Here is a 15072-nt window from a genome sequence, read left to right on the forward strand (position 1 = left end):
AATCAGAGCTTTAGATCACATTCAGACACTGATGGGACACACATCAGAGGCTATGAGGGGTTCAGTGTCTTGCCCAGGGACACTTCAGCATGTGACTGCTGGTGGATTCGAACCCCCAACTCTCGCATTGGAGGACGACTGCTCTAACCACTCAGCCACAGCCGCCCCTAACTGTTTCTATAAATCCATTAAATGAAACACATGCACTATGCAACTTCTGTACACACAGGCACTCAATCATCCTACAAAAACGTGCATAATCTGAATTTATTCAATTCAATCAGTTTATTTATATAAAGTGCCAAGTCACAACATAAGTCATCTCAGGGCACTGAGCAGAAACAAAGTAATGCACAAACTTCAATCACCAACAAGTCACTGTAATTTTTAAAAGACAAGACATCACGAATGATGCTACAGCTGCTGAAACCAAAATTAAAAGTTGTATTTTCTTTAAAAAATGAATACAGCACAACTTGTGGACCAGTTGCTATTTGAGGACAGAAGATAATCAGTTTTTGAAAACTGCATTAACAACTATAGCAATTTTTAAATAGTAAAATATGTTGTCCCCCTCCATCAAAACATTAAAAGAAATAAGTCCTAATCAGTAAAAACAGAAAAACTAATCAGTAGTTTTGATTATAATGAACGACTATCATATTTGAATCATATATTTGTCTTTTCCTTTACATTTATTCTCTTTTTCCTTCCCATAATTTCAAATTTTGACTTCAGAAAGTGATGTTTTGCAGTGTTGTTTATTAATCAATCCAATGGTAGTAACAGGAACACCCATTTATTGTGAGTAAACACACAATATATACTGTATCTAACACAGTAGTCCCTCATTTATCGTGGGGGGTTCCATTCCACCCCCCACACCCGCACGATAAAGTGAAAAACCACAACGTAGGATTGCTATGTTTATTGTAGTATTTATACATATTTTAAGGCTTTAGAAACCATTCCCACACTGTTGCAATGTTCTAAACTCTTAAACCTACATCATTTTGACAACACACTGTTTATGTAGCTACTAAATTTTACTCACCAGCCTATGAAGAACGCGGAAACAGCTTTTGTTCCGGTGGACCCGGTTCCATTCAAACCCCAGTTAGTTTCTGCAGCAACAAAGCCCAATATCAGTCCTCTAAACTCTTATCCTACTAATTTTAACAACGTACTTATATGTAGCTAATAAATTGTACTTACAAGTGCGTCCCTGGAGCTCTCGAGTTCTCCGCCAAGTCTGAAGGTCGAGTTCTGGTCGAAGCGCATTTGGGGAGAGAGCAGATCTTTTGTTGGCCGGCGTGGGACCATAGATGGTCGAATCGAGTCCAAGTCTGGATGAAAAAAGTCCAGATGGGCTACAAAACAGCTCCGGACCTTCGGCGCGCGTCCCTGTTTAGAAGTCCTTGTGGACCAGCTACCAGCTCTCAAGATTCACCGATGGGTCTGGAGGTCTGGTTCTGATCCAATTCTGGTCCGGTTCGGTGGACTCAGCGTGGCTTCTCTGCAACTGCTGGGCGCTGATCAGATCAAAACTTTACTGTAGCTCTGGGGTTCAGTGATATTACTGTACAGTCCACAATCATGTGTCTTGTACCAATATTTTTGGGGTACAATTCCACGCACCACAATAGAGCGAGTCCATGGAAGTCGAACCACGAAGTAGAGAGGGACTACTTTAATTGCAAATAATGAACCGAAATACCGTAACTTAAACTTTGGAGTTTGACGAGGTATTGGATAATATAAAATGCTTCTGCCTTATTTTAAACAAACTGGCATTCTATAGCTTTAACTTCAGGAAGGTTTTTTTCACACATCTGATGTTTGAGCTACATGATTTTCTGCAAGGGTCTGTTTCTCAACCCATGCACAAGTGAGGAACAACGTCCTCCACCAATGTTCATCAGGACCTTCTGAATAACTTCAAAGGCAGCTCTTATGGATGTTGAGAACATAAAGCAGAGGTGTCATGAAGGCCATGGCATGTGGGATGACCTCAGATCAGACAGGACCTTCTTCCTCAAGAATCACAGATGATGTCTTCTCCATCTTTCACCATCAAAACACCAACTTTCACTCCCTGAGTACGTGCGGCTTCATCATCAGTGGCTTAAACAAAATTTAGACATAAAGGAACCCATTTTTATTTGTTCAAATAATAATTTTATGCACATTTTGTTAAACTAGGCATTCCAAGCTGAAGTCTCTGGTAATTGATGGATTATTTGATCACTGAGTTTGGGGCAGACAGTGGGCCCAAAAATGCTCTGTCTTGAAAAACACCATGGTAATCAGCAAACAATTTGGTCCATTAATGCCACCTCATGAATGATGCTGGTCAGGGATGACGTCATGAGTAATGTGGAAAACCCCGAATGTCAGGCAAACAATGCACCAGACGACATGAACAGCAATTCTTATAAATTCAAGATGGTCTTTATTAGCTATCAAACCACATTTATAAAACTTGCATTGCCAAATAAATAATAACACATAACTGTATAAATAAATCAATGCAAACTTACCAGAAATTTTTTATCCTGATTTTCTGATGCCTCAAAAATCCAGAATTTGTATACAGGGTGATCTGAGCTGGCCAATGAAATAGCTCAAAACAAGGCACATGCTTACTGATCCAGCTCTTCTTCTGTTGTTTTGTTAGTGGTTGATAAACCGGCTTGTTGGAACATCTATCGCCACCTGCTGGTCTGATGTGTAAAACTAGCACTAAGTTAACTTGACTTTAAGTCAGCTGGGTGTGAGATTTTAACTTGACAAGTTAACAAGGCTTTAACTAACAAGTTCTTGTTATCACAACATGATGTGCAGTTTGTCAAATCAACGTAAAATATTCCATTGAATCAACAAAATGTCAAAAATACATTTTACAGTGCATCCATTCAAAGGCTATTAGATTATGTAACTTTCTCAACCCCTGGATAATTTAATTTTTAGGTTTTGATGGCACATGAACATAGTTCCTCACAATCCTGATATGATCAGAGAGTCTCTTGTGGAGCCATTGTGTAGCTGTCAATCTGTGTTCCCTCTCACTGTCCTCAACAAACACTAATCAATATCTGTGGCCTAGATTAGAGGCCTAATCTTCGCCCCTTGTCATCGCTTTAAATCCTCATCCCCCTTCCTTGGCTTCTCTGCATTGTCTTGCATACTCTTTCTACAGTCCCTAAAGCATGCTAGATACATCAGCTCACATAAACTTGGCCTCATTTTTCCTTGACGGGTCACAAGAAAGGTCAGAAATCTATAGTTCAGCAGATTACGAGCAAGTCTACATGCTCCAGTGTTCATATATAAAGTGGTACAGAAAGGGACCATCTGCAGCAGCTACACTTTCACACTAGAGTGACTCAATTGGTGTCTGTGCTTTTCACATTTAAACCAATGGTCTCCATTTAATTTGTCACTACAAGTTACTCAGGAAGAAGCCCCTTAATCCCGTTTCGTTCTAGGTTGTTTGCCGCGAATGTGTGCGCGCACATGTGGTTTACACGACTGCATTTACAAGCAAATACAGCTTCAAGAGCTCAACCGAACAAAAAATGTCAAAGGATCCACAGAGCGGGCGGCAATAAAAAGAACAGATTCCTCTCGTTTCAGGTCTTCGTGTGATTTGTATTTGTTTTGTTTGGGACAAAAACGACAGTAATCCTGACTCATATTTGACATGTCTCGTGTTCACACACACCTGCTGCGGCAGAGTAAACACGCCTTCAGAGTCAAACACCTTAATGGATGACCTTTGCATTAAAACCTAAGCTAGGATAAACCCTAATGCAGGCACGCTGACACGATATGGAGCGGAGACATGCCCATTCTGGATGTGATTGATGAGACGAAGCCACATCATAGGTAATATGTGCTCAGGCTGTACACAGGTCAAAAAACAGAATGGTTCTCACAAACAGAAATTATTTTTTGCAGGATTCTTTGTTGATTTCTGGAAAGTTGTTCAATCAAGTCAACACAAAGAGACAGTCTGTAAAGGGCAAGCTACATTAAAAAAAGATGTTTGCAGTTTTAAAGAATGAAATCAAATAAATAATTTGTTTTTTCGACCTTTCTGACCTCCTGTTTTATGACGTTCAACCTGTTTTGGAATCTTAACCCAACAAGTGTTCATTTTAAACAACAAAGTCGTTCGTTCAAGGTTCTTTTTGTGACTAACATAATTAAAACAAAACAAATGACTTTAAAAAAAAACCATTAATTAAAAGGTTGATTTGTCGAAACACAATCAGTTTGAACTTTATTCAAAGTTTTTAGCACCTCCAAACCGTGAGCTCGTTTTTGTTGTAATAAATAAATTCAAAATTATTCAGTTGGCACAATCTGAACCATTTGATAATATTTCTGAGCACATTCGACTCCAAACATAATTACAGCCTCAGCGTGTTTTTGCAGACGGTTTCTCCACCCTGCAGGTTTTCTTCATAACTGTTAAATAGTTTAAATATTTAAAGAGTAAACGTTTTTCCTTTCATATTATTGTCTATGTTGGATGTGTTTGGTGGCACTTTTTAATAAAATGTCTAACAGTCCTCCAATTTCAGCCTTTGTTTGTTACAGTCAATGCCTCTGGCAAAAAAACAACCCCACATTATGAAATAACCTCCACCATGCTTTAGAGGTTTGGGGCTCTTGAGCTATGTATTCATTCAGCTGTCGTCAAAGTAATGCCGTTAATCTTCAAACAAAACTCACTTTGGAGCAGGGTTATTCAACTGGTGGCCCGGGGGCCACATCAAGCCCACGGGTGAACTCAGTTTGGCCCACCAAAGTATTCAATTTTAAATAAAACTACCGTAGTTTTCGAACTATATGGCACACTTAAAATCCTTTAATTTTCTCAAAAATCAGATGCGCCTTATGTATTGATTCTGGTTGTGCTTACTGACCTCGAACCAATTTTATGTGGTTATTGTGAATGAGTTGAATAAAGTCTGACTTATTTGACTGTTTTGTCTCACTTAATGCACCTTATAATCAGGTGCACCTTATAGTCCAAAAAATACAGTATTTTAAACCATAAAACAAACATTTTAATGGCAATAACTGCTGGATGTCCGGCCCCTGAGCTCTTGGCTTTCAGTAACTGTGGCTCCCTGAGAAATTTAGTTGAAGAGTCCTGCTTAAGTTTATTGAACGCTTTCCTTGACAGATGTTAGCTTATACTTTAAAGCTTTTCAAACGTCAGTCTTGTGTTGTCACATTTCTTTGAAGAAAATATATTTGAAACTTGTCATGCAGTAAGAAAAGCTACCTTTTTTATTACATTACATTGTTATTACTCTGTCAAAATCAACCATAAAAGGGTGACATTTATATCTTGTTTTTGCATGAAGGCAATTTAAAAAATTTTTTTAAAGAGGAAACTTTACTGCTGACAATCCAAGGTGCTGGTAATTCTGCAGATGTTCTAAATGACAACTCGGGAACCTAAAAGTCTGTTGGGCCTTATTGCATCAAACTTACTTTCTATTTAGACAAGTAGCGCGGTCCTGGGCGGATGCATGTTCTTGAGCGGCGGCATGCTTTTCTTTGAAGCGTTTCCCACTCAGCATTCCTTGTGGTTGTGTCAGGCATCGTGATCCAGCCACAGTCAACACTAATGAGACATCACCAGCACGCAACAAAAGTTCAGGCTGAGACCTGAAGATAAAAGATGGAAAGGTAAGAATAAAGTGTTAAACGTGATCTTTAAATTCTCTGGTGAGTGCTGTCAGTGAGTGGGTGGGTGGGTCGGTGCACGAAGAGGACGGTGCTGTGGAGAGGGATGGCTCTCACTGGGTCAACCCAAAAGCCCTGACCCCAGGAGGATTTGATGCCATTTTCCCACGCAGGGAGTCGACCTGAGAGGAGCTCGTTAACAACATCTGCCCCAGTTCAGGGAGATTAACCCCCATCCTCAGCCCCCTGCACCTCTACAGCCTCAAACGCCGCACTCTGCTGTCAATCTCAAAACCTCACACAGGTCGCTCCACTCTGGACCAGGCCTGCCCAAGCTGGACAGTCAGCCCTGTAGCAACCGACCCTCTTCCACCCCCCCACCCCCCCCCCCCCCCCCCCCCCAGGGCTTCAAAGGGCCTCACGAGAAACCCAGCCAAAGCAAATCAATACAGTCTGAATCTGTCATAGGTGCAGTCCTCAGCAGCGCTCAAGCGTTCACCCCGTTACACCCAAACTACGCCGAGGCCTAATCTGAGCATCAGAGGGAGGTTCCAGATCTTAGACGGAGATTTCGCCGAGAGCCGAAGGTGTGCTCCTGCTGCGAGTCGCCCAGCAGGTCCAACAGGAGCGCAGGTGATGTCACAAACGTCTGCCTGTCAGCCAGATTTGTCTAATGAGTTTTCCACTTGTCGCACTGACGTAAAAGGAGACACTTTGACCACACTCCTACGCTTTTTGTTGTTGCTTTAACACTTTTTTTTAATGCACGCCAACATGATGTAGGACATGTTCTGACATAATATGAGAGAAACAGGACTGACTGAAACATGGCCCATGGCGATGCCTCCGTTTCTCTTGGTGTGCACAGATAGCAGCAAGATCCGCTGGGAATCTCCTGAATCCATGTTCTACAGGGCTATAATTAGGTTAGTTTTTGGAGTGGGGGGTTAAACAAACAGGGGGCTGTGAGGTCATAGGCAGATGGAAGTGGGATATGCCTGCACTTGCTGAGTGGGCACAGAGCTCCACATGACAAGGAAGAGAGGCCCTCTGGGCACTCTGCAAGGGGGGAGTGGAGCGCAAAGAGGTGGGGTGGTTGGAAGCCAAATTCAGATGGTCCTAACGCCAAGAATTTCCAGAATGAAAAGTGAAGCCTCGCATTAAATTCGAGGCCTAATCAGGCGTTAGAGAATTTTCCGCCCTGACGTTGGTTTGGTAAGGCAGAAACTTAAACGCCGTCACCTTAAACTAGAAGTTTTCGCCAAACGTGTCACGCACAAAGCAGATCATTTTATTGCAGTTTGATAAATGATCCCCCAACTTAAGCTTTGTCCACACAATTCTAAGGAGCAGTAAGAAAAAAAGCTGCTTAGTTCCACCAAAAAAAAAGAGAGTTGAAGGTTGCGATTAGGTGACGGGTGGCTGCTGGCACGCTAGAATGATTTAAACCCTGTCAGTGAATGCAGGGAGGTCTGGATAATCTGTCCCTCCACAAAGGTGCGTGGGGCTAATCCAGGCTGCTGCTTTGGAGCTATGGATCCAGTCCTGCAGGGAGTGTGGGAAGGCCAGCAGGGCCACGCTGCTTCGGCCCCCTCTTTGTGACCAGAGCTTATTTATTGTACAGTTCACTGCAACAGCAGGACAACCCATTCTACCTGTGTTCTAGTCCCAGCCACAGTTCGCTCTAAACCTGCTGTGCAATTTGTTATTAAAAGTTATCGTGGATTAAAGTGTCTTGAGCACTTAGTCTGATATAAACAAGCGTTTAAAACCAGATGCGTGAGCATCGTAAAAGAAATTATGTATATTTTGTGTTAAACTTAGATAAAAGAAACTGTCCAGATGATATGATTTAACTTTTTAGGGATTTATTTACCTGCATGATTGAGCGTACGCTTAAAACTTATAATGATCTTACTTTAGAGTGTCAGAAATGTTGTCTCGAAGAAGAAAACTTTAAAAAGTTTAAGTATTAAATGGTGCTTTTAGTGTATTTATCCTGAAAACTGGACTCAAATATTGATGTCATTTTTTAATTCCTTGGATTTATTTTAAATGAAAAGATTGAATGAGTTTCTGTTCCTCACTTATACTGTGACAACAAAAAGATGTATGCAACTTGTACTATAAAGTGAAGATGATAAAAGTTTTAGAGTTAACTAATATTAAAATAAGTTGATAAATTATCTGATTTTGTGGATGATTGAAATAAAGCAACTGAAGCGTCGAAAACATCTTTTCTGAGAACTTTTTTAAATAAAAATGCTAAATAAAATACAATTTTCTTAAGATAATCTCCAAAATAATGGCCTGCGAGCACAATATTAAGTATGAAACGTCCATTTAGGCTTAAATTAGTTTTAATTCAAAATTATTTGTTCACCCTTTTCAGAAATAAATTAAGACAGATTATTTGCTCTGCTTCTTATCAAAAAGCTTTGAAAAAGACACATTTTGTGAGTTGAGTGCAGTAAAAATACTATGCTCTTCATGTTTTCAAACACAAAACGCAGTCACAAATTATGTTTCGTAAAAATTTATTCAGCATTAAAGAATAGAGGATGGTCTTAAAATATGTGGAAACGTCAGTTTAAATAAACCTTTTTTTTTTTTAGAACATAATGAGTAAACATCACTGACAAAAAAAAACCATCACAGAACAGAGCTTTTACAAAAAATAAAACTGGCAAAAAGAACAACAAAATACGTTTTGAATATTTTCACATAAAACTAAAACGAAAAGGGAAAAAAGATTGCTATAAATAAAAACGTGTTTTGCGACCGGCACAGTCTTCCATTTCATTTACCCTAAAGATGTTAGGGGCAAAATAAAAAAACAAAATAAAGGACTACAAAAAAGTTTTGCACACTGTGGAGAACGACTACAAATAAAGTGTAAACATTTATGAACAACTGTCCATCCAGCTTTTCTGAAATACACCAGCCCCGTCATGGAGCCACATGCCTTTTCAAAGAGAGAAAATATGGCATTCATTTTTTTTCATTTTTTATTGTTATTATTGTAAAATATAGAAGTCCACTCCTTCTACATTTGATTGCTTCTACTTTCTGCAGGTTTCTCTGCTGGGCTCAACGTTTCACTCCATTTCAATCAAAAGAAGATTTTTTTTAGGTAATTGAGTTTATTATTTTTTTAGCAAAACATTTGAAGTTGTTGTAGCAACCAAATAAAGTTCAAGTATCCATCTTTTTCTTCCTTTTCATGAAAGTCTCGTTCCCTCAGATGTGGGTGAGAGGTAGCGTCCCGTTCACGCCGGTGCCCGCGCTCTGATAGTGCGGATGGACGCTGTGCAACCGGCTGCTCTGCAGGGACGAATGGTCCGCGCTGTCCCCGCCGGGGGGCAGGTACATGCTGATCATATCCCTCAGGTCCCCCAAGCACGCCCTCTGAGAGTGGGACGTGATGGCCGGCGGCGGCGAGCTCGGCTCCGTCTTGCACACGGACGCCATGGAGCTCAGGCCCATGGCGCTGGGGGTCTGCTGCGTGTACGCGGGGGACATGCTGTAGGTGGACGCCGCGTTCATGTAGGTCTGCGCCGAGGACATCATGGGGTACTGCAGACCCGCCATCTCGTACCGGTGCATCTGCTGGATCTGCGGGCTGTTCATGCCGTGATGCTGCGGGTAGGCCAGCTGGTCCTGCATCAGCGAGTACGCGCTGTTCGTCCAGCCGTTCATGTGCGCGTAACCGTCCATGCGCTGCCCCACCGACACCGAGTTGTTGACGGTATTGGTTCCTGGCGCCAACAGCCCCCCGGGCAAAGAATACTTGTCTTTCTTGAGCAGGGTCTTGGTCTTCCTGCGGGGCCGGTATTTATAATCCGGGTGCTCCTTCATGTGCATGGCGCGCAGGCGCTTGGCCTCGTCGATGAACGGCCTCTTCTCCGCGTCGGTCAGAAGTTTCCAGTCGGCGCCGAGCCGCTTGCTGATTTCAGAGTTGTGCATTTTGGGGTTTTCTTGCGCCATCTTCCTCCGCTGGCCCCGGGACCAGACCATGAAGGCGTTCATGGGCCGCTTCACGCGCTCCTGGTCGCTGGCACTGCTGTTCTTCCCGCCCGGCGCAGAGTTGGACTGCGGGAGAGGGCTCTTCAGCTCGGTTTCCATCATGTTATACATTCGGCCGACTTTTGGTGGTCACACACAAAAAAAAAAAAAAAAGTTGACAAAAACAGCCAAGAGTCAAAGAGAGCTCCTACTGACCGGTGTCATGGGAAGAGGAGGAAAAGTTGTGCGCGAGGCGGCTGAGCGTGTCTGCAGGTGGTTCGAGTCCTCTCCACTGCGCTCTCTAACACAAGTCTGGAAACTTGTTCTCCAAGCTCTGGCGTTAATAGGCCCAGAGGCCGGACCATGTGATGTGAAGTGACAGGAGGACAGGGCGACCAATCAGCGCGCAGCTCTGCACGTCCAACCGGAGCGCGCAAACGGGAGGAAGTTCTAAACGCGCACTTTACCAACCTGAGCAGAGGGTTTGCAGCTTTTAAACAAGTGGACCAGAAAATTATTCGAGTTTATTATTGAACAAAAACAATGACTACAACTTACGCTTTTTTTTTTGTGTATTTTTTTTTTTTTTGCGTAAAATTAAGATTTTAATGAAAACTTTCACCCGGATTGAATTTTAGTTCAATAAAGAGCAGATCACGCCAGAATTAAAACATTTTAAATGTTTCAGACCTCCAGTTATCTTTTAATAAAAATAAAAAGTTTACTCTTTTTTTTATAGAAAGAAAATTTTCACATTTTAATCTAAATGAAACAAAACGTCTGTTTTCACTTGCGAAACTTTCTGTTTCACATTTAACTTTTTTTTTTTAATTTTTTTTTTTACTTTTAAGACAAAAAGTTTTTTTTCTAAATCCATCATTCAAAATTTAAAATCGTCCTTTTGGGCTCAGTTTATCTGTTTTTTTTAGGGGGCGCAGAAAATGATTGAGTTTAAACAGAACCGGACTGATGAGCGCGCTATTGAAGCTTTTTCAAATGTTTAAATAAAAATAAAGCATCAAGTCCTTTGAGCATGGGATGACTTGATCGGTCCAAATCTTGTTTACAATAAATCCGGGGGGGGGGGGGGGCAGTTTGTGCTGCGTTCAGGGACTTTCTGTGTGAAACTTCTAATGCATCAACGACCTCTTGTGGAGGAGCGGGTCCATCTCTTCGGCCCCTGGAGCGGAGTTTCAGCTCCTGTTTTCCCTCCGCGGAGTTAATGGTGATCGAAAACGATTAGCATGTTGGAGTGGCATGTGTCCCCCCCCCCCCAACCCCCCACCTGAAACCTGCACAGCTCACACCTGCTGAGAGCGAGAGCAAAAATGTAGCACCTGGGTTTCTGCAGGAGCCCCTCACCTCGCAGGTAAAAATGCAGCTCAAACAGGTCCCTCTTGAAAACGAGTTCTCGTGACTCCATGAAACTAAAGATTAAATAAATAAATGATTATATATATATATATATATATATATATATATATATATATATAAAATAAACACTGTAAAAAATAAAATAAAAAAGAGAGCCTCTGCGGAGGCATGCCGCCCAGACATATATCCAACCTTCTTTCTCTCTTTTTTAGGAACATCTTACTACTCAGTTTAAAAACTAAACGTATTATAATAAATATTTAAATGACTCTATTTAGATAAGGGATAAAACAGCTGTAATTGTTTCTTTTCTGTCTAAGGAAATGAGTCAATTCGTTAAGCAGCTTTAAATGCAAACACTCCAATAAAGTAGCATAAAGATGAGCAAATATGATTAAAATAAATAAAACTTGCACAACCAGAGAAAAACGTGACAGTTCTCTCAAATGAGGCACGATGACCTACAGGGAGTTTAAAAGAGAGACTGGTCTGAAGCAACAGAGACATCACTGCGTGGATTTCATTTTCTCCTTCAATGGGGCGTGACAATCAGCGCGGGAGCCATAAAACTACCGTCCAATTAGCAGCCATAATTCTCAGGGACCACTTATTTGTTTATCAGCCCAAATCTCAACACTGATCCTCTAATCTGCTTATGGAAATTGACCGGTAGCAGAGAGGAGGAAGAAGAGACAAATCAGCGCGCAGAAACCTGCAGTTTCATAATGAGGGCCTCCGTGCAGCTAATTTCCTAATTAAGGGTCGGAGGACCACCAGCGCAGACTCTGCGAGCCCTGAGGGGGCTGCGGGGTCCCCCCTGAGGAATGTTGGGAAATATGAGGACGTCTTGATGCTCTCTTCTGAATAACCTAAATAACATTATGTAAAATAATAATAATAATAATGCAGTTAAAATAAACGAATGGATTTTTTTCTTTCGCCCTTTAGAGGAAAAAGCTGCATTTTATGACACTTTTTCCAGTTTAATACATTTTTTTTTTTTTTACACCTATTTGACTTGAAAGATAACGAAATTTAGGGTTTGGGTTAAGAGCAGATCAAATATATTCACCGGAAGCTTTAAGAGAAAATTAAATCTATTTTTAAAAACAATAAATTCAAACTGATTTAAACCCAAACAGCTCATTGTCTTCATCTTCCACTATGACGTCATTTACTGCCTTATTTCGCATTATTTAGGCGAGTATTAAGTTCCCATCTTATTTCTGGTGACGTCCTAATTAAAAGCACATTGTCTAAATCGAAAGCTACAATAATAAATCAATAATAAAATATTGGTTTGTCCATTTTGCTTCCGCTCAGTGACCGCCCCCCTTTGAGAAACAGTAATTAACAAAGAAAAGCTTTCAAATACAACAACAAAAGAAACTGTCTCATTAGGATTTGCACGTTTTTTTTTTTTTTTCATCTTTTTTTTATTATTAGGAATGCAAATGAAGATGCCATTTACGCACGGTCTGCTGTCCCCATTGTGTGCCGTGAATGGTTGCGTCCTCCCAGTTCACCACAGGTAAAATAATGTTTTCGGGTCATTTAGAAGAATCAGAGTGTCGCTGTTATCACTTCTTGACGTCCTGATAACTTGTGTGACCAATAAAAGCTGATGCATGTTTAAAAAGCTGCATTTCACCGCCTAAAATATGTGCAGAGTCAGCTCTTTGACTCATTCTCAGTTTGTCTCTGTCAATCAGATTTAAGAGTTGATCAGTGATCAGATCAATAGCAACAGGTTCTTCCTTTAGAAGAGAGAAACACATGCTGGTATCTGAAGGAAACACCACAAACGCTATAAAAATACTTTTTAAAGTTGTTAATAAAATAATTATTTTATTATATTGTTTAATAATTATTTACATTTTGATTTATAATCGAAGTTTCAATAAAATATCAGACAGGCCTATCAATTAAATGTAATTTAAATAATTACTTTTTGCATAAAATGAGTGCAAATTTGAAGAATTACATTGGAAAAGAAGAAACAGTTTCGGAGCCTCTAAGGTTTTCAAAGTGAGGCTTGGAATTCCACGAAAAACCTATACTGGAAAGGTATAAAATCAAATTAAATATAATAATAATAAATTATATATATATATAAATTTTGGCAGAAATTAATAAAATAAAAGACATATTTATAATTGTGTCTTGTTTAATAGTGATGTTTATGTTTCAGGCAGAAATAATTTGCATCATAAGTCTCTGCCACCTTCACTTTATGATACAGGAGCTGAAATGTTTAATAGCTTTTCCAGAAATTTGCTTTGTGTCATGAATGTTCAGAGTTGCAGGGCTCATCAGAAAAACATCGGAAAGCCCTAAAATGGGCATATTGGTAAATGTTTGGATGGATGCAGGTGATCCTTCCTGAATCTGGGTGCAGGAAAAGAAAGTTCATCCATTAGCAGAAAAGACTGGCACTCAAACCTTTAACACAAGAAAACAGACGCTCATAGGACAGATGCATTGATTTTTCCAGCTGCCATCCCCCTCACAAACATTCATTTTACTCAGAGGAATGTCTTACTTATCGACTTCCTCCTCTGAAACAACACACAGAGGGTGGAAAAAAAAATGTGTTAGCTGCTTGCGAAAGCTGCGTCAAACTTCAGGCCTCGTTTATTTTTCTGCCCAGCAGCCAAGCATGTCCTTCCTCATTATGTTCTTGTGTGCGAGGCCAGGGCAGCTGACACAGACCCCGGTGTAATCTCTTTAACCCGCCACTGTCGTGAGCAGACAAGGCGTGACCACCCAACGCTGTGCTCCATCTCACTCAGCCAAGGGAATAGTTTCTCACCTCATCACCTTTGGCTCAAAGCCGCTTATCGTTTAGGGATGCACATTTCAGACATATTTGATTGCACGCACACACACATGCTCAGGGTTAATTCGCTGCTACAAGGCCACTTTAGATAATCATGTGCAGCAGTGTGAAAAACTCATCCTCGCTGACCCTTCAGTTCCCGTAGCTGACAAAAAGCATCGTTTTTTTGTTCATGTGATTATTGGCTAATGAAGCTAGGCAAATGAAATTATATCAGCAGGGCTGGAAACAGTTTTTAATTTGATCACTGGGCATTTGATGTCATTTTTTAGGCCCTTTACTGGGCAGATCAGAGGAAACATTCAGACATTTGGTATATGATGCGTTAAATGAGAAAATAAAATGAGTGAATTCTAAGCTTCCACCCATTGAAAGCTAATTTTAATTCAAGTTAAATAAGGCAGAAAATTTCAAAAATAAATGTGCTTTTGTTTCTAAACCACCGGTTGAGACTATATTAAGTCATTTTAGGGGTCAATCTTAGCCTATAGCTCACACTTGAGCGTCTAATCTGGGCACTCATTATTCATGTTAGACCTCATTTGCTGTATTTTTAAGATGCACAATCAACAAAACCTGCAGTGACGTGCACAAGAAAAGAGGCAAGTTTAGCAGATGCTGCTCGGCTCAGGTGTTTGAGTTTAAAACTGCCACATGTGAATGGCATTATCAAGCCTCTCTTTATTTGATCAACGTTTCTGAGCACCGATGCCCATCCAGCTAATTACAGCGCTCATTATTCCCCGTGTATCGGCCGAATCATTGCCATGTTCAGTTTTTTTTCCTAAAACAATGGAAACTTTCTTGTTTTGTTTTTTTCTTGGTTGGAAGAAAGTGCTGAATTGTCACGTTTTGCTCCACACCATGCGAGCATCCCTCTATTGTTTTAGTCATAATTAAGATCCCACTAATCTAGCATGCTTTAAAAAGAAAGAAAGAAACCATCTTTTTGTCAAACCTTCATTAGTTTAAGATAATATTGTGGGAATCCACAATTAATTTGCAGTGTAACTGTAATTAATTAAGCACAACCAATTTTGTAATGTGATTAATGCCGCCAAGTTGCTATCTGTATTCTCCTCCAAATGAATATGTAACAGCAGTGCAGCAGTGGGCATTAATTGCAGAAGCAATGGGGGGAGCTCTAA

General features: G+C 40.6%; 1 protein-coding gene across 1 annotated transcript; it reads right to left on the bottom strand.

Annotated features, from left to right (window-relative positions):
• Positions 1-8474: 8474 nt before the first annotated feature.
• sox3 (SRY-box transcription factor 3) lies at positions 8475-10021 on the bottom strand. The gene has a single exon (XM_037675758.1). It carries the CDS (start codon positions 9841-9843, stop codon positions 8947-8949), a length of 897 nt encoding a protein of 298 aa, XP_037531686.1. The 5' UTR covers positions 9844-10021; the 3' UTR covers positions 8475-8946.
• Positions 10022-15072: the final 5051 nt, after the last annotated feature.

The sequence above is a fragment of the Nematolebias whitei genome, chromosome 4 (assembly GCF_014905685.2).
Source record: "Nematolebias whitei isolate Nwh7 chromosome 4, NemWhi1, whole genome shotgun sequence".
NCBI classification, from domain to species: Eukaryota; Metazoa; Chordata; class Actinopteri; order Cyprinodontiformes; family Rivulidae; genus Nematolebias; species Nematolebias whitei.